The 25,804-nt window shown below is 40.7% G+C and overlaps 1 protein-coding gene and 1 long non-coding RNA gene across 2 annotated transcripts; both read left to right on the top strand.

The window, feature by feature from the left end:
- Nucleotides 1–71: 71 nt before the first annotated feature.
- LOC123511166 lies at nt 72–14,871 on the top strand. The gene is made up of 2 exons (XR_006676694.1): nt 72–1,694; nt 14,841–14,871. It is a non-coding gene; the product is annotated as an uncharacterized LOC123511166 (long non-coding RNA).
- A 1,843-nt stretch (nt 14,872–16,714) lies between these two features.
- Nucleotides 16,715–20,513, top strand: LOC123511054 (syntenin-1-like). The gene is made up of 5 exons (XM_045266669.1): nt 16,715–16,930; nt 17,137–17,434; nt 17,752–17,878; nt 18,376–18,517; nt 19,379–20,513. The coding sequence occupies exons 1-5, from the start codon at nt 16,757–16,759 to the stop codon at nt 19,550–19,552; spliced, it is 915 nt and encodes a 304-aa protein (XP_045122604.1). The 5' UTR covers nt 16,715–16,756; the 3' UTR covers nt 19,553–20,513.
- Nucleotides 20,514–25,804: the final 5,291 nt, after the last annotated feature.

The raw sequence follows: 25,804 nt of genomic DNA, 5'->3' as shown, positions 1-25,804 counted from the left end.
ATATATATATATATATATATATATATATATATATATATATATATATATATATATATATATATATATATATATTTTTTTTTTTTTTTTTTTTTTTTTCATGTTGATCTTAACAATGTCTCTCGACTTAATGCCTTAAAGAGTTAACTCTTATTTTTATTCAAGATTCACTTGTTCCTTTCATTACTTTGTCTATCCACTTTTCATTTTTGTTGAAGGTTCACCTGTCTTTTTCTTTCCATGCTTTCTGTTTTCCTTTGACTTTGGGTATCAGTACTCTTGACAAAAGCAGTGGACCACTCTGTACCTATTAACCACAAATGGAATACGAAACAAAGTGTGTTGGGACGTCCCACACACGGCTGTAGATTTTTAACCCTTCTTGACATGATCTTGAGGCATTCAGGTGACCCAATCCACTACTAGGGTGTCAAGGGATTTGTATAGAGAGAATAATAGCCTTGGCCACCCAGTGCTCAGGCTCATACTGCTACCTAGTGTGTGTGTGTGTGTGTGTGTGTGTGTGTGTGTGTGTGTGTGTGTGTGTGTGTGTGTGTGTGTGTGTGTGTGTACTAAAGGTGTTACCATATCAGGTGTTTCTGTGTCAAAGGCAAAACTTGGTGTACAGTATCCAGATCATATATGTATGCAGGGTGATATACAGAGAGTTACAGGTGTTTGTGTACATATATACATAATCTGCTAGATAGACGGCTGGTGTCCCAGGGCTGCCGCACTGCCCTGCCGGCCATGTTGCAGCCGGCAGTGCCACAAACAGACTTGTGGTGAGGCGGTGGGGGAAACACAATGCAGTGCAAGCCAAACAACAACACAGTGACGACACGCTGGCACAGATTCAGTGACGGTTTATATTTTTTTATACTGCGTGCCAGGAAAACTTTTGAGCTCAAGACCTGCGTTGGTGTTTCCTCCCATGCCACACTGACTTTTTCCCTGTGCTTCCCCTAGCCAGCTTTAAGCTGGCAGGAGGCTGATGTGTGCAGGGGTGCCACTTATCTCGACTGCATCAGTCTATGTTAAGTTAGTGAAGTGTTAGGTGGGTGTAGGAGGCAGCTGGGGTGTTGCCGGATGGTGTTGAGTGTTGCTATACCCCTCAGTGTAGCCACTTGCCTTACCTTGCTGTAGATATGATTCCTTATGGTTTGACTAACTGTAGTTTCTTTTTATTATGTCGTACTATTAATGCTGTCATTATTGCATTATTAGTGTTATCACCACACACCTCATATGTGTGTGTGTGTGTGTGTGCATGTACAACATGTGTGTATCTGTGTGTACAATGTGTGTGTGTAGACAACAGTGTACTACTACTACTATATCTTCTCTTGGTACCTTCACTGTAAGTTGTGAATGAGACAATATGTACTAATTCATATCTAACCATCTTCCTCCTAACAACTTCCCAGCTCCTGGTGCTAATGCTGCAGCTGCCAACCAGACTCCTCCCTTTAATGACCACACAAACCTCCATTTACCTCAGAGCGGCCTGGCTATCAAGGGTCCAGGGAGGCAGAGCTTGGCCCTTGTGTAACCCAACCAACTTTTGGTGATTTCTTGAGCCAAAATATGTGTTATTTTCTTTGAGATTTGATATGAGGTTGAGGAGTGCTTTGTTACTTGGTGAATGTTTTGAGTATTGGCATCAGAGAGAGAGAGAGAGAGAGAGAGAGAGAGAGGTACTGTACATATATTCAATTATATCTTTATTCATATTAAATTAAAGAAATATATGTTATAAAGACAAGATTCTGGGCATTAAAAAGAACATCAATGGATGTGAAGATGGAAATAATTAATAATAATAATCTGCATTGGGATCAGTAAAGAAAATCAGTCACTCCACAATTTGATCTCATTAGAGTGCACAAACTAGGTTACAAGAGTCACATTAACACTCACCTGGATCTCATTAGTCATGTAGTGAGGAGTCACTGTGGAAGACAAGAGGCAGTGTTTCCTTCAGAAGACACATGGGAAAGAGTAATAGAGATCATCTATGACTGCAAAACATGGGAGACTCAAAAACTGTCCAGTTCTGTAAGGGAAAACAAGGATATCAAGCAAGCTGGTGATGATGAAACAACTAGTCTACCTATCTGTTTGTCAGGCATTGTGTGTTGCTTTCAAGTGTTATTGACATTAATGACAAGGAACATATCAGTAAAATTTGTGCAAGGTGAAGGAAACACTGCTTTTTGTCTTACTGTGAGCCTGCACAGCGAGTCTTATTTCCATTGTGCTGTGACAGGTGGCAGCTAGAAGGTGGAAGACAAGGGTGAGGCATTGGCTGTTTGTGATAGGTGACCCAAGCAATGCAATTCAGTAGTCAGTGGTGGAGTGACGAGCACCACTTTTGTGAAGCAGACACCTCAACTGATGACTTGGTTCATCTTGATTGTGTTGTACAGATCTCCTCTCCTGTGTGTAGTACATCTCACCTTTGTATGTACTGCATTATATCATCAGCTGTATATATATTTGATGGAATAGAGGTACTGCATAGGTAGGCGTGGGTTTTGCAGGATTGTATATACAGCAGTGCAATGTATGAGTACTATTAGTAGCATATCACTATTTGACACCAAACACTCCACACATAGTTATTTTGTGTGCATAGTTTGTTGTGTGGTGGGTGGCGTGTCCCTCTGTACTGACTCACACAGTCACACAGGCCAGACCTCATCACCCACTGGTCCACCCACACTTGGGAACCAGAAGGGTCAATTATCAGTTATGGGGTGCATTGTGTGTAGCCTTGTATGTGTACACAGATAATGGAGGCTTAGGTGCAGGTAGGGATGGCCAACAACAAAACACACACACACACACACACACACACACACACACACACACACACACACACACACACACACACACACACACACACACACACACACACACACACACACACACAAAAGGCAGGGAGATTAAGAGAAGGTAGATGAAAGGAAGACATGCTTTGAGAGAGATGGTAGATTTGCAACTGGAACATATAACACTGGTTCTCACTTTACACAGACACACAGACATGCCTTGGGGTCAGTTATCTGTCACAGTTATTAGAGAAAAGGTACTGAATGACATTTGAGAGAAGATCATTAGACTGAAGCTTTGTCACTCTAATTAATGGACATGTTAAAGAATTTTAAGTAGATTATATTGGCTGAGAGGAAAATAGAGAGTGTGTGATCACTATAAATTGAGTTAGTGGGAGAGAGAAAAGCAGGCAAGGATGGCTTGGTAGTAAATGAAGACATAACTTATACAAGAAAGGGAATCAGGGTTTTAAGAATGAGGGAAGCAAGAAGGATGTGGTGATGGCAAGTATTGATTCAGGGATGATGTAAACAAAAACAATATCTAAGTAGAAAGTAAGTGAAGATTTGTACATAATAGTTTGAGTTGTGAAACAAAGTAAAGTGGAAGGAAGACTCACTAAAGACTTGAGTAAAGGAACTAACAAAAGAAACATAGGGACAAAATACAATACAAATAGTACAAAGTGGGAAGTTGGAGCTGATGCAGGTGAGAGGAATATAGCGAGTGAGAGTGAGTGCGTGAGTGAAAGACAAATAGAGAGGGAGAGAGAGAGAGGTGAGTACAAGAAGGGACACAAGCCACAGACACCTCTGAGGCACCTTGTATAAAGCCTTCACAAACCTGAGGTTATCGGCCAAAGGTCATGAGCTTCCCAAGGGAAATTTTTAGACCAAATCAGGACAAACTATTTTTTTACTTTTTTACTGTGAAAACCAGCACTTCCACTTGACCTCTGCTGATCTAGTGGTGGCCAAGTTGCAGTTTCTGTTGAGACGATGACCCACAAAAATCATTTATTGATTGTAGTGAGACTTCAGGTTCACACTATTTTTGCAATGTTGCCAAGTTGTGTTGTAGTGAGAACACAGTCATTCGTACGTATAGCTAACAAAGACGTGTGTCGATACCATCGTTGTTGCATGAGCTGTTGCACCGATAACTGAACCATATTTTCCGAGCGCCAATACGTGTCGCAAGCTTTAGAAGTCTGTAGTATTAAAGGAAGTTTGGCGAGTGTTTGTAGTCATTATTAAGAAGACAGTGTATGTATTAGTTTCCAGGATACGTAATGTTGGTTGATGTGCCTGTATTATGTGGCCAGTATTGCTTCTGCCTGAAATACCCTGAAGCTGCAGGCCTGAATATGATTTTGTAGAGTCAGTGTGTGCTTCTCTATACCTCACACTAGTGGTATAGAATAGAAAGAGAGTGTTAAGGAGTTACTCCACCCAAACTTGTAGTCAGTCCTAGAAATGTTAGAATGTGAAGCATGTAAGCTTTCAAATGTGTCATGTTAACTGAATTGTAAGGAAATGAAGCCAAGTGATCAGTGTGTTGTACTGTGATAATGAATCCAGTAGTAAGTTGAGAGGTGGTTGCAAATAAGTGAAGCAACATTTGATTACCTTAAAGTGCAATAAGGACAAGTGTACAGCAGACCCACATAGCTTACACGAACCTTTGTATTGCCAGGTGGAACACAATCCTCATTGGTTGTGCTTATGGGAACAGTTCACTGATTTACAATGCATTCATTATATCCCATCCCTGCTGGTGGGTTGCCGTGAGTTACAAGCTGATCAAGGATGGTGGGATGTCATTTTGTGCATAAGAAGGGAGCCAGCCCAAGGCATGAGTGACTCAAGCAGTCAGCTGAAGTGATTGTCCCTCACACAAGTAGCCAAAACATTCCTGGGCTGCACCTTACCTCACTCTATACAGTACTGCCTACCTAAGCTTCCTCAACTCTGGTAAGGGGAATTCATCTCCAGATGCATGCTCACTCCACAGCCCTTCAAGACAGAGGTGTGGCTGTGGCACCTCCCCCACCAGGCCAGTACTAGACCAGAGAACAGAAATAAGGATCACACCAGATGAACAGACTGAAAGATTCCAGATAAGCTATTTATATACTTATTAATTAATAAAGTATATCTGTAGTGACACTTGGATTTGTTAGCATACATTTGCAAGTATTTTGAAATTTGAAGAGCAGTAACATATAATGAGAGAATGGATTTTATGGATATATTGTTTGGTTTATTAGAAGTGAGGTGTTTAACAAGGATAGCCAGCCAGCCTGTCACTCCACACAATGATAGACTGTTGGTACCAGGCGCTGGGGACGATGAATGCCTGGACTTACTATAAGTGCCAATTTGAAAATTTTCCTATGGGGGGCAACGTGTTTCATTGCATTTAAGGATATATGTAACTCAGTTGGCAGAAGTTTGACAGCTGATATTATATGTAATCCATAAGAGAAAATATTAATGTTGATGGTAACTGTATTTTAGTACCTTGCAAGTTTTAGACAATAAATATTTTTGTTTAAGTCTGGTTTGAGTTTTGTGTACACCTTGAAATTTTGTGTTGGGAGTTACTTGATGTCTTGCTGTCTCACTCCAGGAGGTCTGAGAAGATAAAGAAGTTAGCATTGATGTGGAAATATTAATTATATATAAGCATTCACAGAAGTCTAAAAGGTCAATGTTATAATGTGTGGAAAATGTTGATTATTGTATTAAAGCCAGAAGTCTGATGGAGAGATGAATTTCAAAAGATGTTGACATTTTCTATTAATGAAGGAGTGTTTGGCAAGTTGGAGAACAGACTTGGCATAATTAAAAGATAATACTAAATAGATAATAGCATGAACTGATTATGAATTTTTAGAGTTTATTGCTCAGACTTCTAACAGGAGTGTTGTAGGTACATGAGGCTCCTTTTTAGTTTATTTTAGCATATGATTGGGTCACTAAATGTTAAATGGGAAAAGAAATACGTTAAATCATCATCCACAAAAGTCGAGCTTGCATTAATCTCAAAATTGTGTGCACTTTGCTCTCTCTCTCTCTCTCTCTCTGCGTTGTACTACATAAATATCCAACACCTATATCAGTAAATGTGTACAATAGACTACGCCCATGTAGGCTGTCACTAGCCAGTGTTAGACAATTTTTCTAAATTTTTCTAATTCCGCAAATTTAGGTATTATCTCGATATATACACCTTTAACACAATGTTCTAGAAAAATCTTTGGTGCCTGGAGAAAAAAAAAACTATGATTCGATAGAAGTTATTGTCTAATCAGTAAATGAACTGAGTGTAGGCAATTTTTTTTTTTTTTTATTTAATCATTATAATGACGGTCACGGGTCCCACTCTCAGTTCGGCAGGCTTAGCTCTTAAGACAATTTTTTTTTTCCATCACTCTAGCATGGGTAGTAGGTTATTTTTCATTGATTTATTCTTTTTTTAAGATTTAAACTTTCTTTGATTTCTATAAACAATTATTTAGTTTATTTGTGTATTTATTTTTGTTTTTTTATGTTTATTTTTAAATATTAACATTATACACACACTCAGGTTCTCATGTCATACAAAATTCAGCCCTTCGTATCGCACTGGGAGCATTAAAGTCCCCAGTCTGTGGCTCTGTGCCCTTCTGGGAGAGGCTTCTCTCCTCTCCCTGTCACACAGAACCTTCCTTGTTCAGAACTACACCAAACTTGCCTCTTCCTTTAGGTGTCATGCCCTCCACTCCCTCCTTAAATGCGGCAGGGAGCCACTTCATGGCCCCTTGCCACATCAACCGCATACTGCACCATTGGGGCACTAAAGGCTCTCATACACGCTTCATTCACACAGGGATCCTACACTATCTCAAAACTATTGTCCTTTGTCAAGGCATTAAGGAGGGAGGGATAACTCACAAGCACTCAAGGTGGCTACGTAGCATCACTACTTATACATGAAGAGGGAAAACATTCACATCACATCACGCAAGACTGAAATCATACACACTTTCATAGTTTTATTTATATACATAATATTGTTGAAATATGTACATTGCAAAATAAATATATACACATAAATCACAGTCAGGTAAATCATCAGTCTATTCATAGAAATAGAGAATGAGAGAAATGAAAATTAATTATAGTCTACCTTTTATTACCTCGTTTCTTGTCCCGCGGGAGCTGCCAACACTCAATGTACAACTTTTAGATACAATTTGATATATACTGTTTTGACAAAATAATAACCAAAACTCGACACGATAACGAAAAAGAAAGATGTCACAATAGCCAGTAAATCATTGTGATATTTTTACAAGTATAGTATTTCATTGATGATAGATTTAGTAATAGATGGTTATCATAGACATTAATACTATTTTACATACGTAGTGCCTTCAGCAGATCTTCTGCTACTAGTTAAAATGGCAGTACAGTGGTCTTATGGTGGTGGTGGTGGCGGTGGTCTATACTGACCCATACACACCCAAACACAGCCTTAAACACTCAAAACAACACTTTTATATACCGAAAACACTCGTAAACACACTCAAAACACTCCCACACGCATCCAAAACACACACACACACACACAAGTGAAGTGAAGTGAAGTGGTGTTGCTATATTACAGACAGTTTTCAAGCAGCACCAATTAAGCACCAGCACCAAATATCAAGCGGCAAGACAAGCAGTGCAAGACTTCGCTGCAACCCTCCACACTGCTTTATCTTTATCAATTAAAGGTATTTATAAGGCCATTCACTTATTTTTTGGTTTCCTTTACATATGCAAGTGAAAACAGTACGCAAATATTAAAAGGTGATGGTTATAACGATCATTATAGAAGCAAGGCATCAGTATTAACAGCTAATATTTCCTGCCTTCACATACCATAAGCCAAACCTGTGTCAGACTGCAGCCAACAGTCTACCATTTCATATCCCATAGTCAAAAGTTCCCTATATGGCTTAATTTTGGCTTGGTGAAATGATAAAGAGGTCCGCCACCGCTGTTCCCGGTGTTACCTCCGGGCCGGCTCTCCCCTCGGTCCCTCAGCCATCATCCACCCCCATTTCGGGAGCCTGCAGGATCAAATACTTTTTTCCAATTATTTCCTAACGGTAATATTACGCTTCCATGGTATCGTTTTATGGTTTCTATTAATGTTTCCTTGTGTTTGAAGTGTTTTTCGAGCGTGTATTGGGTAAACATGTAGCGTTTAGTGGTGTTTTATGGCTTTTTAACGGTCAAAAATTTCAATTTCCCACTGAGTTTTTTTATTTTTATTTGAAGCTATAAGTGAGCTTTTATGGTATCAAAGAATCGTCTATGTTCTTTTAAGTGTGAAATCATTCTATTGAGAGAAATATGTGGATTTTGAAATGGTGTTTGGTGCTCTTGAACAAAAGTCTTATTTTTCTTTATTTTATTTGCTCACGTTTCTGCTTCTCGGTCTAACGCGCTGTAGAATGCCTTAAAAGATAGCTCAGACTCCGTAAAATATGGTAAAATAGTCGCCAAGTGAAAATGCCTTGACTTTCCAGGACGTTTTAGGAAAGTTATTGTTGAAAATGTTTTATACTTTTAACGTGATTAATTTAGACATTTTTTAAAAACTAGTTGAGCTGGAGATATTTTGATATTTTGAAAATTAGTTTAAATATTTATCACGTCATAAAATGTCATGCGTTCGGCCGTGGCTTCGTTTTTTCTAAATGTCATTTTTGAAATCAAATGATTTACGTAATTTAGCCGAGTCATCCCCGTTCCCGTTCTCTCTGATGACCACAGCCCAGGTGGTGAATCATCATAGCCCGGGCTGGCGCCTCTTTTCCAACACCCCAGTTCGTCAATCTTTTGCCTAATATCTAGTGATTTCTACGTGTTTTCGTGTGTTTCCAGGTTCAGGTGTGTAGATATTGGTAGCAGAAGGAAGAAGAAAGGAGAAATAAAGGAGGATAAGTAGAAAGGGAGGAGGAAGAGGAGCAGCCAAGAGACAGTACTTAAGTCACCCTCCACTTCCTCAATATTTTGTCTAATATCTAGTGTTTTGATGTGTTTCTAGGCTCAGGCGTGTAGATGGAAGCAATAGAAGGAAGACGAAGGAGAAACAATGGAGGAGGATGAAGATGAAATGAGAAATAGAAGCGGATTAGGAGAAGGAGCCAAGGTGTAATATTTAGGTAAGTATCCCTTATAATCTTAACGTTTTTTTTAATGTATACTGTTGGTTTTGGGATATATTTGGTGTGTTTCAAGTGTGTTCAGTAGTGTTGCAGGATGTTATGAGTATGTTTTTGGTGCATTTTGTGTCTATTCAGTGTTTTAGGCCTTTTAGGTATATTTTACGTACCTTGAGTATGTGGACTGAGATGTGTTTCAGTATTTGCATGTTTTGAGTAGGTTTTGGGAGCATTTTGAGGGGTTGTGTGGTGTTTTGAGTGTGTTTTTGCGTTAATTTTGAGTGTTTTAAGCTGTTTAGGTGTGTGTCAGGAGTGTGGGGCTGATTTGGGTATATACTGGGTATTCCTAGTGAGTTTTAGATGATTTTGGAGGCATTTTGACGGGTGGCATGGCTTTTTGAGTGTGGTAGGGAATGATATTGAGTGTTGTAAATGGTTTAAGTGTGTGATGGTGATTTTGGCTTATTGGGTGTTTCTAGTGAGTTTCAGGTGTGTTTTGGTTTATTTTGAAGTGTTACATGGTGTTTTAAGTGTGTTTTATGCTTGTTTTGAATGTTTTAAATTATTTGGGTGTGTGTGGGGGTGATATTGGAGTATAGTGGTGTTTCTAGAGAGTGCTGTGTCGCAAGCCCAGTGCTTTCAAAGGATTGTATAGTCAAAATTTCACTGGTTTTAAATTCTGACAGTTCTGGTGACAAATCAACAAAACTTCTACATCGATGATTACGTAGAGAAACACTCTTGAAAACCGAACTAGGTAATAATCTCTGTGGCCTTTGAAATGAGTCGTGATGAGAGAACAAAGGGCTTCGGGATTTGGGTAGCGGCGGTGCATGTGGTGGTGACATTATCACTGGTAGCGCCAGCCACTGTGGTAGTGATAGGCAGATAACACTGATAGCACATGGTGATATCCCTAATTTCGTATTAACTATTATAAGCTCACATTTTCTTACATTACGTCATTTTACATTACGTCCAAATGGTTTATCATCTTAGCTGCCTAGGTAAAGAGAATTCTAGGGCTGACCAGTGGAATAAAGTTTGTATTTTTAATTTCGATCCTCGTTTTTCTAATTTTCTTTTTTTTCCAGTCCAGTCATTTCGCATCATTCTTCACTACATAATTAATAACATTTCATTCTTTCCTTTACCTAGCTTTAGTTCTTGTCTAGCTGCTCCCGTCTCTCTTTATCGCTCTTTCCACAAGTTTCCGGCCTACTTGATTACTGTATTTGCAAGGCATTTCCTGTGCATATATCTATCAGCGCGCGCTCTTCCAGTCCCAACTCCTTTTTCCCTTATTTCATCCTTCTCAAGTCTATATAGAAATAGCTAGTGTTCTCCGTCTGTTATATATTTTTTCCCCAGTATTCCTTACATTTTTATCCTTTCCTTTGTGTATCTACTATTTCTCTTTTCTAACCCTCCTCTCTCTCACCACTCTTCTGCTTCCTCTCTACCTACTATTCGCAATCTATCATACGGGGAGGTGTGTATCCTCGAAATTGCAAGGTGGTGGTGATGAGGGCATGGTGAGTCACGATTAACACAAGCGGATGGTACCAAGCCGACCTTGAATGCGTCCAATGAGGGCCCGACGTCACTCCTTCCTCCGTGTTTTTTTTTTTTTTTTTTTTTTTTTGGCTTCCCTCCCATTTCCCGGCCCCTTTCTCTCTGCCTCCCTTTCTGGATAGCATCCTGTACGACGTCACTCTATCGTCATAATGGAAAAGTGTATTCTTGATAATAGTGTTCTTCCTATAACGCCCTGCCAGTGTTTCCTGGGTTAACATGATGTAACGGTGCGAAACGCTTTTCAAGTTATGACCTCGATGTCTGGCACTTCAATTAGTTTCATTAAATGTCTCCCCTCCTATCCACTGCACAGTAAGGAACCACGCTATTTCACAGTCTCTTGACTCATATGTGTGTGTGTGTGTGTGTGTGTGTGTGTGTGATGTGGTGGAGAACAAGCGAGGGAGAGATAAAGCTACTCTATCACAAAGATCACATAGAAACATCGAGATTTCATGCCATCGCAAATTTTAAGGTACCTACATTTCCTTACATGATTATTGGCTTAGGGAATATTGGACAATTAAAAGTACCAGTGAATACGATTAACAATAGCAACAATGAAGATAGCAAGGCTGGGGCAAAAAAATGCCTAACTGTTAACACGTTTGGAGCATTCTAATGGCATCGGTGACGTCATACTCGCTTCTCCGCTCACATGAAGATGACTCACGCGTGTCACTTCCCATCCTACCAAGAATTTCTCGCTTCCTCCTACCACGCCCTTGAAAATATCCTAGTGAACTTTCAAATTCCGTAACTGAACACATGCATGTATCAATACACGCAATAGTTAATTATCTACACGTGCTGTTACATAACGGAGGGAGTAAAGAGAGATGCAGGAATTAATGTCGCGTGGCGCGTTCCCTGAAACATTCTTCAAAGAATCTAACTAAAAACTCTCGTTAAAACCTACGACACATGCTGATTCAATGCCCACGCTCTCTGTTAAATAGCCGAAGCAAAGAATTAATATGCAGGGTACTGCATACTAACTCATCTATGGGATTTAAAGGAGATGCAAGCTTATGATAATGAGGAAGGCAGGAGCGGACCAAAGTGACTGATGAATATAAATAGAAAATTAACCAACAAGACTAACACTAAACCTAATTCCATAGATATAACAATTCCTTTTAAATGAAACGTTAGACAAGGAATATATGGAAGATGAGGGAATGAAAATCTTTCATCATGAAAATGGAAGGGGCGGGCCAAGCAGCAGTAGTAACTGAAGACATTAGGAGAAAACTTACGCAAAAATTTTATTTCATGTAACAGTTTCGTCCCTAGAACCCTTGCTTCTTAAATGGAAGGTCAAAGAAGCAGAAATACATAGGAAATTAACATCCGCGGTCTCGTACGTACCAAATAATTATTGGTTGTCATGAGTGATACGCACAACCGCTGTTATCGGGCGGGCTGTACAACACAAAATTTGCTTATAAAACGGTTAAATATTTATAAAAACTTTATCCCATATACCAATTTCACCACCAGAACCATTGATTTTTCAAATGGAGGGCTATATCAGCAGTACATAAGCAATTAAAATACGGAATGTAATAGTAGTAGTAGTGCGAGGGAAGGAAGGGGTGGACCAACAAGAGACGACAACTAGAAATTAACTTTAGATTATTACAAATACAGCCCACAGACCCTACACCAAAAACCTTATTCCACGTACCTGCTTCATCCCTAAACACCAGATTTTATAGATAGAAGATTAGACACGTAGAACACAATGAAAATAAGATACCGGAATAGAATTATGGAAGTTTGTGAGAGCGAGAAGGATGAAGGGGCGGGGCGAGGAGGTGACGTCCGGGGCAGGCTGAGCTGACGTCACTGGGATGGTCTCGGGTAAACAAAAGTTGAGGATCGCAGCTCTTGTAGGCATTGGAGTCCTGTTCCATCTCCTGGGCCGTGTTTCCAAGCCAAGCAAAGGTGAGGAGGTGTGGTGGTGCTGGTGATGAAGGGGCAGGCACGGTAGCGGCGGTGGTGGTGATAGTGACGTGGTATAGTAGTGGTGGTGGTGACGGTGACTGGCGATGTGAGGTGGTGTCATCATTGTGGTGGTGTCACGTGTGTTGTGTTTCCTTTATCATGTGATTTGTGAGTGTTGGTGGAAATACAGTGCGTGCAGTGTTAGTGTGGTGCTGTGAAGGAAGGTGTTGCTACGTGTCTTGCCGTGCTGTGCTGTGGCTGCCCTGCCGGAGTTTTGACCTTGCATACCCCGAGGCAACGCACAGTTTTCGCTTGTACTGTGTTGTGGTGCTGTAAGTCTCTCATCTCCATCCGTCACCATATTGGAGGAACATTGATCATCTGTTATATACTCTCTCCTAACCTGCTACCCTTGCTGTGTCAGGCTGTTAACTTTGTATACCACCAAGGCAACCCACGTAGTTATCTTGTGCTGTGTTGTTCTGTAAGCTATTCATCTTCTAACTAAGAGAACACTACTGGACTAGACTTTGGATTATCTGTTCTATACACTCTTCTACCTTTCCTACCCTCTCTGTGTTGGTAACCTTGCATGCCCTGAGGCAAACCAAGTCTTTCCTAGTGCTGTGCTGTAAGTTCTTCATCATCATTCATCATACTGAGAGAACATTACATTTACTTACCCATGACAATCTATGCTAAATACCTAACCTCATTTTACACATCCTGTTGTCTTTTGGGCTTTTCGTCAGTAGTGGTTAGCCAAACATGTCCCTTTGTCCCTTGCACCTGAGTTTAGTGGAGGCACCTTCATTGTTTAAGGGTCAGGAGAAGGAGTTTGTTTCACCATCATGCATACATTGTTGTGTCTAGCAGAGGTGTGTGTTTGCCGAGTAGGAGGAGTGGTGTTTTGGAGTTTGGTGAGGGGTGAAGTGTTGTTTCTTGGTGTGGGTTTGGTGATGTGGTTTAAGTGATTTAGCCATATAATTTGTTTATTAACTTAGTTGTGTGTTTTTATGGATTTCATGCAGTATACACCAGGAGACATTTGCTTGTATTTTTTATCAGAGTCACTTGTGCTGTCCTACCCAGTCACATGATAGGATGATCTGTAGCTAATGGCCTTAAAGATCAGTATTGTTTTAGGCACACAACAAAAAATTGGATCTAGCAAACTCAAATAAGTTTACAGACAGTATACACCTTGTCAGGAGCAAAAGTCAGTGCAGAAACTCCCTGCCCAGGATGGAAAGGGCAGAAGTGTGTCTAATCTGGTCCATCTGATGACGAGTGGTGGCTGTTGGCCTTGCTGATGGTGCTGATGACGCAGAGCAGATGTGGTGGTTTTGATGAGCTTGTGGCGAGCGTGGAGGTGGTACGGTGCAGTGGAGTATTGCTTAGTGTCTCGTGTGTTTACTGACTGAGGCAAAGTTTTAGAATCGCCTTAGGTCAGTGGTGGTAAAGAGGCATAATGGTTAGAGATAGCAGAAATAGTTATATATAAAGAGAAATGATGTAGTGCACTGGAGTTTTGTACATTACCTCATATATCTACAGAGCTTAAGTTTTAGAATTGGGTTACATCAGTGGTGGTTTGGTAAATAGCAGAATACTCCAAGCTAAAAATAGATATAGACTACAGAAGCTCATAAGATCTCTATAAATGAATTACATGAATTTATTTTAAGTGGTGAAGTTGGTAAAGAACATCTTATCACTGCCACTGTGAGTCACTGAGGTCGTGTTGCATCATGTGACTTATGTAGCTCTTGGTGTGTAGTGCTCCATTGCATTTGTTTTCATGGTGGTTGTGGTTGTGGTTAAGATAAGAGGATACTGATGCAAGAGAATTAGGTTACATGCACTCAAAGAAGATACTGATTAAAAATAATTAGGTCTCGTGTACTTAGTTATTTTATTTTTTATTCCACTTATCCATTGATTTAAATGACTGGAGTAGGAAAAATGTGTTACTTGCACCAGACAGAGCTCAGAACAATAGATAGAAAAATACATGGAAAGGAAGATAAGTAAATATTAAATCCCTGTGAGTTTTTTTTTTTTTTTTTGTGAGAATTTTTTTGGCATCAGTTGTATTAGAGGAGTGAAAGAACAGAAGCCACACAATACAAGCAAGAAAGACAAAAGGCAAAGGAGTGTAGGTACTAAAGTTTTCCTAATATAAGAAGATCTATTAGTCAGAGGGAAAACCCACATTAATATTTGCCCACCATGGAAGCAGGAAATGATATACTGTACCATGAAAAGATAGAGAGAGAGAGAGAGAGAGAGAGAGAGAGAGAGAGAGGAACTGCCAGCCTTTGTTGAGTGAAGGTCAGGTGAAGTCTTCCTGTATATTGAAAGCAAGCACCGCCTACATTTCTGCCATAACGTGTGTAGTGATAGTTGTGGTGGTTGGGTTGTGAGATCAGTCTGTTATTAGTGGTGCTAGTCAGTGCTTCTCTGTCCCAACTCACTCAAAAACCATAGTGATGTAAGCTTTGGTTCATGTATTGGTGTGTGTGTTTGTATGTGTGTGTGCAGCTGTAGTTAGAGGGAGAGAGGGAGAGCAAGATCAGTCTGTGCTCTTAGTGGTGTTAGTCAGTACTTGCAGCATCCTAATTCACTCAGTGTAATGACAGTGAGGTAATCAAAGTGTGTCTGTTGGTTGTAGTGTAGCTGCTGTAAGGGAAAGCCATTGTCAGTCATTGTTTATACAGATCATCCTAACTTACTTTAATATTGGCAAAAGGTTTGAATAAAGCAGTGTCAGTCAGTGTTTGTACAGTTCATCATCTTAACCCTTTCAGTACTGGGATGCATTTTTACCATGAGTTTTGGGTGCTGTTAGACAATTTTATTTATACTAGTAAGGTTCTATGGAGATCAGAAGGTTAATGGTATAGAATCTTCACTATTTTAATCCCCACATAAGTTTCTGAAACTGTATAAAATTGCCTAATAGCAGCTAGAATAAATATGAAGATGTGTCATGGTACTGAAGGGATTAACTAACTTTGATATTGGTAGAAGTAACACATGGACCAGTCACAGTTAGTCAAGGAAGGAATGAAGATGTGAGAGGATGATGGTGGTGTCAGTGGTGGTGAGGAAGCAAGGCAGGGTTAGTGTGCTGTTTCCTCACGGTCTCCCTCGCCTCACTGTGTCCTTGAGGTGTGGCGGTGCAAAAGACACCAGGAAGTGATTAACGAGGCAGGAATGACAGGTGTTACTGATTGGGTGGTGGTTTAATTATTTCCTTTGCTTTATTAGTTTATGATTACACTTTGTTATTATTATTTTTTTTTTTTATGCGGAAGAGAAGCCAGCCAAGGGTAACAATATATTAAAAAAAGCCCATTTGATTGCTGGTTCCCTAAAAGAAAAGTAAAGAGTTAGCCAAAATTAAGGAACGTTACTGTATATTGGTTACTTGTTATTCTTACTGTTGTTTTTAGTGTAGCTGTTGGTTTGGCAATCATTCATGTCTTTGTATATATTTGCTTTAATATTTACCATTCCACCCCAGCAGGTGTGAATGCTGTGTGTATGAGTGTATGGTGCTTTGTTTGTTTGTGTGATGATATGTTTGTGAATGATGTGTGTTTGTTGTGTGTTTGTTTGTGAATGATCTGTGTTTGTGTGAATGATGTGTGTATGAGTGTATGGTGTTTCGTCTAGATCACCTTGTATATGACTGCCAGCTTGGTATATAAATAGACTTTGATATTTGGCTCTGTTCTCCTCGTCAAATATCATCAACTGCAATAAGATAAAGAAAAGTGATAAAAATTTGATAATGCATATTCAAACTGTGAGGAGCATGACTTAATATTTTGCCTTGGTTTTTCTCCATCAAATAAAGACTCTTACATATTCTTGCTGGGATAAATATAAGTGGCTGTGGGGCTTTCATATCCCTGGAGAGACTTACAACATACCATTCTTTTGACACAGCTGAGCATGACTGGAGTATTTGGGGTGTGACATTCTTGCCTGTCCTGGAGTGGAGTTTTCCTTGTCACAGGCCGAGTTTGTGCTATTGTGCATGAATCCTGTGGTGGTGTACACCATGAAAGTGTTGTCCATTATTCAGTTTAAAAAAAATATATACAGTGGAAATGTTTAATCATTTACCTGCTGCACAGACTGAACTGACCCACCACTCCCCTGCAGGTACAAGCCCAGATGGTGAATGAGGCGATCCGGGCAAGCCAGCAAGCCCAGGCCATACCCGCGTCAGCTCCTCCCACCCATGACCCCTACACATCACCCCCTTACCCCCTCCACCCACCACACACCCAGACCCAGCCAAAGGTGTGTGTGTGTGTGTGTGTGTGTGTGTGTGTGTGTGTGTGTGTGTGTGTGTCCTTAATCTTTTCAGTACCTTGATGTGTTTCTATATTCATTCTTCTTACTATTTGGTGATTTTATACAGCTTCAGAAACTCATGTTAGGGATTAGAATAGTGAAGACTGTGGCCATTAATCTTCTGACCTCCATACACCCTAATGTCAATGCTGCTGCTGTTGGGTCTTCTGTTGTCTGTTTATGTGACTTCACTTTAGTTTTACTTGCCATGTATTTTGCTTCTACCATTATCATCACTATTACTACCATTATATTTGTCATCATCACTGCCACTGCTAAAGATTTCCTTCTCTTCCTCCTCCATGTCATTATCACCATCATTCTTTTTCTCCCATTACTGTTTCATACAATCCCCACACTCTCTTATGCTCCTGGTTTCCCTGCAGGTGACTCTGTGCAAGGATGGTGACGGCAAGGTTGGCATGAGGGTGAAGGCCATCAACAAGGGTGTGTTTGTGTGTCTGGTCAAGAAGAACTCCCCTGCTGCAATGGCCGGTGAGTGGCTGACTGAGGCACTGAGGGATGCTGGACTTTTTGGTGGCAATGATGGAATGTTGAGTGTTGTCTAGTGGTGTGGTGGTGTGGCTTCTGGGTTTGTTGTTAATATGGAGTAGATGGAGTGTTTGAGGCCACAGCAATAGGGTGATGTGGTATTGTGGTGCTGTGGCTCAAGTTTTGTCAGTAATTACAGTGGTTTGAGTTGGATTAGTGGTGTAAGATGGATGTAGGCTTGATGGCTTCTTGTATCTCCCCTTGTCTTTTTATGTTAGTGTCAGACTGAGCGTTGTATTGATTGGTGTCTCTTGTTGCAGGACTGAGGTTCGGTGACCAGGTGCTGCAGGTGAATGGGCAGACAGTGGCCGGCTACAGCATGGAGAAAGTGCATGACCTGCTTAGGAAGAGTCCACCCAACGGCATCCATCTGGCCGTGAGGGACAGGTGTGTAGCAGTTTTGTAGTCTGAACAACATAAACATTCTCTGCACTCACCTTTGCACCAAGCTCAAGCAGTGTCATTACTTCAACTTGGAAAACTTTATTTATTTTTTTATCATTTTATTGTCTCCATGTAATATCCTTGTTCTTCTGTCATCACTAGTCAGAAAGATTTTCCTTTGTGTGTTTGTGTGTTTTTAAATTTGAGTGTTTGTGTCTCTTATAAGTTTATACACTTCTCTACCTTATGTGTTCTAAAACTTGGCAACCTTTAATTTATTTTATTTTGGTGAGGTTCAGAATTTGTTGTCCAGTGTTGCTTGAAACACAGATGCTTCTCATAACCCTTGTTTTGAAACCAACCCTTTTATAAGCAGTGATACACATGCTGAACTTCTGATAATTTGTGTATTATCAGTAATTACCAGAAGAGAGACATAACCTTCAATTTTTTCTTTTCTATCTTGGCCCTCTTGAGTCCAGCATGTTATCTCTCCACAGGCCCTTTGAGAGAGCCGTCACCCTGCACAAGGACAGCACTGGTCACATTGGCTTCCAGTTCCGTGACGGTGAGATCACTGCGCTGGTCAAAGACTCCTCGGCCGCACGGAACGGCCTGCTGACAGACCACCATCTGCTGGAGGTTGGTGGTGCTCGCTCTCTCTCTCTCTCTCTCTCTCTCTCTCTCTCTCTCTCTCTCTCTCTCTCTCTCTCTCTCTCTCTCTCTCTCTCTCTCTCTCTCTCTCTCTCTCTCTCTCTCTCTCTCACGTGACTTTTTTTTTTTTTTTTACCTCTTATCCATTACTTATCTTCCTCATTTTCATCACTTTTTATTTTTATTTATCTTTCTCCTCGTCTTCCTGTTCCTTCTACTCTTCCACTCATCACCTCATTTGTCTCATTATTATCTTTGAATGTTATCTGCTTTCATCTCTCTTTCTCTCCTCTTGTACCACCTTGACACCTTATCTACTCCTATCTTACTTGGGTAAAGAGTTTAGCTGTTTTTTATCTTTGCTTTTGTGTCTTGGTATTTTGTCCTCTCCTCTTATCAAGTACTTTCCTTTCTGCTGTAGTGTCTGTATTGAGTTTTCTCCTCTGACTAAATACTGGTACTTCTTTATTTGCCTGGTGTTGTCCTTTCCTCCTCATCTTCTGTTTTCATGTTTTTATTTGGGTGTAGTACTAGTTGTAGTAGTAGTAGTAGTAGTAGTAGTAGTGATACTGGTGGTGGTAGTAGCAGTATTAGTGATGGTAGCAACAGTAGTAGTAGTGGTAATAGATTAGTGGTAGTAGCAGTATTAGTAGTAGTAGTAGATGAATGGTAGTAGCAGTATTAGTAGTGGTAGTAGATGAATGGTAGTAGCAGTATTAGTAGTGGTAGTAGCAGTTATAATGGTGGTAGTAGTAGTAGATTAGTGGTAGTAACAGTATTAGTAGTAGTAATAGATGAATGGTAGTAGCAATATTAGTGGTGGTAGTAAACACTGTCTCCGTCCTGCAGGTGAATGGTCAGAATGTGGTGGGTCTGAAGGATAAGGACATCTCAGCAATGATCAGTGAGTGTGGGCAGGTGGTCACTGTCACCGTGATGCCAGCCTTCGTCTTCAAGCACATGATGAAGCACATGGCCTCCTCCCTCGTTAAGTTCATGGACCACTCCATACCCGACCTGTAAAGTGGCCCATACACACACACACACACACACACACACACACACACACACACACACACACACACACACACACACACACACACACACACACACACACACACACACACTTGATACTCAAGGACATGGAGAGACTACATGCACACATATAACGCACACACACACACACACACATCCAGTACTACTCATACGTTCATGCATGTCAGTGTATACAGGCACGTACAAGCCAACAAGGATTCATGTACATACAAAAATAGAGACATACATCTAGAAGTGGAGGATCCCATGGCCACTACTCACAAAAATCAGCAGCCTGCATCTTTTAGTATACACACACACACACACACACACACACACACACACACACACACACACACACACACACACACACACACACACACACACACACACACACACACAGTTTTTATTTGTATTTTTTTGTTAAATATAAGATTGAAATAATGTACCTCCTATCCATCAACATGAGGAACAAATACTCCTGAGAGAGAAAGAGAAACAAGAGGAATTATTTATAGTGATGTAGTTCCTCAATGGTCACTTATTTTGTCACAGTTTAGTCAGTAAGATGTTATTGCCTGATTGCTCCATTGATTAGCTTCTGTTGTGCCAAGCTGCCAGTCACTTCTTGGGCATGTACTGTGTTGAGGTATAACTTTTAACGTCTAGTGTTTAGTGAGTTTTAGTTTGTAAAGGCTCCCCACCTCTAATGGGAATGCCAACCTCGTATATGCTTTGATTATTCTGTGGACATATTTCTACCATTTGAGCTTCTGTTATATTTGAGTGTGGCCTCCCGTCAGCTGCCAACTTGTGTATAATGGTAACAACAGCAGCAGCAGCAGCAGCTTTGGTGGGAGGGGTAGTGGCAGTGGCAGTGGTGGTGATGATCTGTAGGGTTAAAAGTTTTCTTATTTATTATTAAAGATATTTTGAGTTATTTTGCATACTTGTTTTTTCATTTGAGCACATTTATCCATACACTGTACATGCATTTGGCATATATTGATATAAATTGACACACACACACACACACACACACACACACACACACACACACACACACACACACACACACACACACACACACACACACACAGGCCTACCCGAAGATCGGAAACAATGAGCTCTGAGCTCGTTCCGTAGGGTAACGTCTGGCTGTCTCGTCAGAGACTGCAGCAGATCAAACAGTGAATTACACACACACACACACACACACACACACACACACACACACACACACACACACACACACACACACACACACACACACAGAGCTAAATAAACACACTGCATGTTCATATATCCAGGCAAACCTTTACACTCGGAACAGCAAGAGCTATTTCCCTGTAGTGCATAAGAAACATTTTTCCTCTCAGTTTACCACAACCAGTTTCTGAGATGCATGTCATTCTTGGCTTAGTGTTGATGATAACTACTAATAAGGCAGCATGATTTGTATGGGTGAAAGACTGTACCAGGGAGAGGAGTGGCATTCTGTGTAGGTGTTGGTAATGAGGAGTATGAGAATGACTGTGGCATGTGTGTGTGTGGAAGATATTAGGAATTTATTGGGTGAAATGGTTTTGAAGATGTTGGATTTTGTTAAGAAGAGGAGTATGAAAGGACGAGAGGAGTGTGAAGAAGTGACAGGAAATAGATAGGTGAGGATGAAGATGATGTACAAAAGGAGGAGGATGTGTGTAATGTGTAAGAGGGAAATGGGAACAATGGGAGATAAGGATGAGTGTATTGTAGGGGAGTGAGACAGGAAGGAAGGGAGGCATTGGGCATTACAGAGAAGGGGAGTTCACAGCTGTGCCATGACATAAATTAGGACTAAGGAGGAAGATACAGAAGGGACAGTCTTTCCTCAAAAAAAATTAAAAGTGAAAAAAAAAAAAAAAAAAACTATAAACTAACATGTGTGACCTGATTGTGTATTTTCTCAGTTTTGAAGCTTATTCTTTGCTCCATTTGCTTCTCATTAGCCATTGTGCTTCTGTCATGATCAGAGTCTTGGTATTGACGCTAACATGTCCAATTTGTTGCCAATTAGAACAGAATGTGATCTTGTATATTCCCCATTACTCAAGTATATAACTAACTATTATTATTACTGAAGCACTCAAGTTAACCTGTGAAAGCCAGTTCATTTAGCTGCCTTTACTCTCTCTTCACAGTGTTTCAAGTTTGCTAGTGTGATAAAACAGAAAACGTGTGTGATAAAAATATTAGGTATTCCTCAAATCTTCCAACTCTTAGATTGACTAATACTTAACTGATTAGGGTGATATAGAAAAGGAATATAGTGTGTGTGGCAGTAGCATCAGGGTGTATGGTAGTGTGCGTGTGCTGCTTTAGTGTTAGGAGTGAGTAGGATAAGGAAGCAAGGCTGAGGGAGGGTCGTGTGATGGCAGGAATTTGAGAGAGTCTATTGAGGAGAGTAATGTGGTTTGATAGTCTTTGAGTTGGTGGAGGGTAGTGATGGTATCTGAGAAGTGGTGACAAGTAGGAGTGAGGAGGTTCAGGTGTAGTCTTTTAGTGGTGGCATTGGTATCAGAGTGTTCCCTACTGATGCTAAACTAACTCACTCCTTTTTACTCTTTATTGCCACAATTCCCCAGTGGTGGAAGTGTGAGGCAGTGATGCACCAGGGAGTGGAAGGGTGAGATCCTGTGGGAGGGAAGTAGGAGTGTAGGAGTGCATAGCCTTGTTGTAGTGGCAGTGGGGGCATCAGAGTTTTCCCTACTAATACTCTTGTCAGTGAGGAAGAGTGCCATACTTAACCTTAGATGTGCAGAGTGAAGGAGTTGCATAGTACTTCATACAAGCCTTAGTACATACTGTAATGTTACGTATTTTACACTCCATTTCACTGTATTGTTGGAGGAGGAGGATGACGAGTTTTTTGAGCATCAGGGTACTGTGCTGTACTGTGTGTGTTGTTTAGTACCTGTGGAGTAGAGGTACCTTTGTTGGAACTATTGTGTGTGTATTTGAAGGAGTAGAAATAGGTTGTTTTGAATTGCATAGCTAAAGAAATGGTACATAAATGGACATAATAATATTTTGGTGATATAAGAATGTCAGATTTTCTTTCTCTGGTGAAATATCTGTAATATTCAGGAGCTTTGGAAATAATATTGCTTCCTTGTTTAGCCTTGTGTATTTGTGAAAAGAGACATTCAGACTGACTCCACAGACACATGCATCAGCTCTGCAATGAGTGAGACAAAACAGGCTGACATACGTACTGACTCAAGGGCTATACTCACAGCCTGTATTGAGAGAGACACAATCAAACAGACAGACAGACATACTGACTTAACAGTCCAGCACAAACAGTCTGTAATGAGAGAGAGAAGCAAACAGATAGACAGATTGACTAAACAGTCTCCATAAACAGTCTGTAATGAAAGAGCAAGAAACAAAATGATGGACAGACAGACAGACAGACTTACCCATACAACTGTACACAAACAGTCTGTGAGGAGAGAGACAGAGAAGCTGACAGACAGTACCTAGCAAGTTGAATCCTCAGGTGGCCAGGCCAATAGTGAGCAACACAGTCAAGTGTATACTAAACACACACAAACCTGCAGTTACCTTAGCTCATTTTGGTGTATTACGTATAGTTCTTTCATACATATATCCATTTTGAATACTACTACTACTACACATACATCCATACGTAGCTAAGTTTGTATCATCACTTAGTAACCTTGTGTACGCAATCCTCACACACACAACACTTTGCCGAGATGGAAGGCGTACATATCTTGAGGGGTGTCACAGCACAACACTTTGCTGAGCACAAAGGTGAAGACGTGCAGCTGAAGGTGTTAGTCACAAACTCACAAGTGATGTCTGGGGTGTGATCTGAAGCCACAGTGCACCAATCCTTTGTTCTAGCAGCTTCTGAAGGTGAAGAGGTAGCCAGTGATGGTGACAGGTACCTTCAGGAGCTGCTAGGACAAGATGCTGGTGGCGAGAGAGAGCGTTGTATCCTGTACTGGTTTACTTTGGTCTGATCCTGTTGTACGTAACCACTTGAATGTACGTTGTGGTCCTGGAAGGGTTTGTGTGAGAGGGCGGCCCTACACTGCCACACTGTGAGTCGTGGTTCAGCTGTGAGTGGGAGTTGTGCTGCAGTGTGTGGGGGAGAGGAAAGGCAGTTTGCAGGATTTTTTTTTGTGGCAAAAGTTTATATTACTATGAAATAATGGTTCTAATCTAACTAAAGTCTATATCTTACGTATTTTTCAAAATGTTCAGTCAGAATTGCATTGTTAGCCTTCAGAATGTTTAGCTTCTTTGGTGAGGTGTACTTTCAAGTTGCCAAAATTTTTCTGACCTCAAAATTTTAAGTTTTATTCTTGTAAGTATTGACTGTTGAACAAATGCTTTTCAGCTGGTCAGATTTCACTCGGAAAGTTCAGCCATTGTTACTCAAGTCAGCATACACCAATGTCCATCATGTGGCATCTACAAATACCTTGAGCCAGTCTGTCAGGCATATAGTGTGAAAAATCTGCAAGCATCAGTGTATCCCTTCCCCTCACACAACAAAGCAGCAACCTCACAGAGTCCTCAGGCAGGCAGTGCAAAGGAGAGCAGCAAGGGAGTAACTATCCCTGCAAGAACTGCATGAACCTCCTCACCTTCACCACCACTCCTCACACAACAGGAGCTCACCATGACTCTGTATAAGTATAAGGAGCAGGTCGTGTCATCTGTATGCTTCTAAGTTTTTGTGTATAAGCTTGAGGAATGTGCAAATCAAAAACAGAGTGATGTCCAGTTAGAGGGTTGGAGGTGGTGCCCTGTGTGCTGTTCCTTCACTGACCTAAGGATGTTGTAGTGAAAGCGTCAAATCGTACATACCACATATCAACACTCACTTCTAATTGTGTTTATCCTGTGTCTATATGGATCATGTGTATCACTTTTAGACTTCAATAAGCACTCCTGCCCCACACTCATTCATTCACCTGCCTGATACCTTAATTAATTCACCTTAGCAGTGCACACCTTCCACTACCGTTACCTGGATGTAACTCTGGTGCTTCTAGGTATTCAGAATTCTGCGTGGTAAAGATTATGCTTCTTGAAATGTTGTCAAGGTGGTGGTGGTGGTGGTGGAGGTGGAGGCTGGTTCCCGCGGCAGTTAAGGGTTGATGTGATAACTGAAGTTGCAATATATTACTGTAGTCTTTATTATAAGAAAACCTTTATGTCCAATGACCGTGTTTTATTTATCATTTGGAGAGAGAGAGAGAGTCTTATTTATATTTAGCTATTAACCCTAACAATACAGGGACACATTTTTACCTTGAGATTTGCGTACGGTTAGACCATTTTATTGACATTAGGAAGGATCTATGGAGATCAGAGGTTAAATGGCGCAATGCTTCACTATTTTAATCCCCCCCACACATGCATATCTGAAGCTGTATAAAATCACAAAATGATAAGAATAAATATGGAAACGCGTCATGGTACTCAAGGATTTAAGGAACTAATCAAGCATTCTCTCTCTCTCTCTCTCTCTCTCTCTCTCTCTCTCTGTGTGTGTGTGTGTGTGTGTGTGTGTGTCCTGTATTGCATGGTTGTCTTCGGTGAGAGTTCATTCTGGCTTCAAATTATCAGTGGTGTCTATCTGCCACACAATGCCTTCGGGTTGCTGGCCAGCGCACCTCAGCAGCAGCCCAGCGTAAGATATGTGCCTATGCATTTCACGGAGAGTGAGTCATTGTTTTTCGCAAATATTTTTCAAACTAATGAATTGATCAGAATGGTACTTTGACACTGTGTACAAGACACCTTCCGCTAATTTTTGGTCATACTAAGCAATGCCAAATGATGTTAGTAAAAGCGTTTACTCTTGAGATATACGGTGTTGCCGAGCCTAGCCAACCTATCCATACGAACGTCTACAATCCTCCATCCCATTCCTCCTTACGTTCCTCTCTCCCGCTCGCTTCCCCCCTCTCTTCTGCTATCTTCTCCCCTCCACGTTCGATTGTCTGCGTTAGTTCTGGCGACTCATGTGACTTCGGCTTTAAACATCAGGAGTAAACGCTTTTACTAACACCATTTGGCAATGCTTAGTATGACCAAAAATTAGCGGATGGTGTCTTGTACACAGTGTCAAAGTACCATTCCGATCAATTCATTAGTTTGTGAAAGATATTCGCGAAAAACAATGACTCACTCTCCGTGAAATGCGTAGTAGGT

This window comes from Portunus trituberculatus, chromosome 31 (genome assembly GCF_017591435.1).
Source record: "Portunus trituberculatus isolate SZX2019 chromosome 31, ASM1759143v1, whole genome shotgun sequence".
Taxonomy (NCBI): domain Eukaryota; kingdom Metazoa; phylum Arthropoda; class Malacostraca; order Decapoda; family Portunidae; genus Portunus; species Portunus trituberculatus.
The sequence above is the reverse complement of the archived record's forward strand: the minus strand, read 5'-3'. Positions and strand labels throughout refer to the sequence as shown.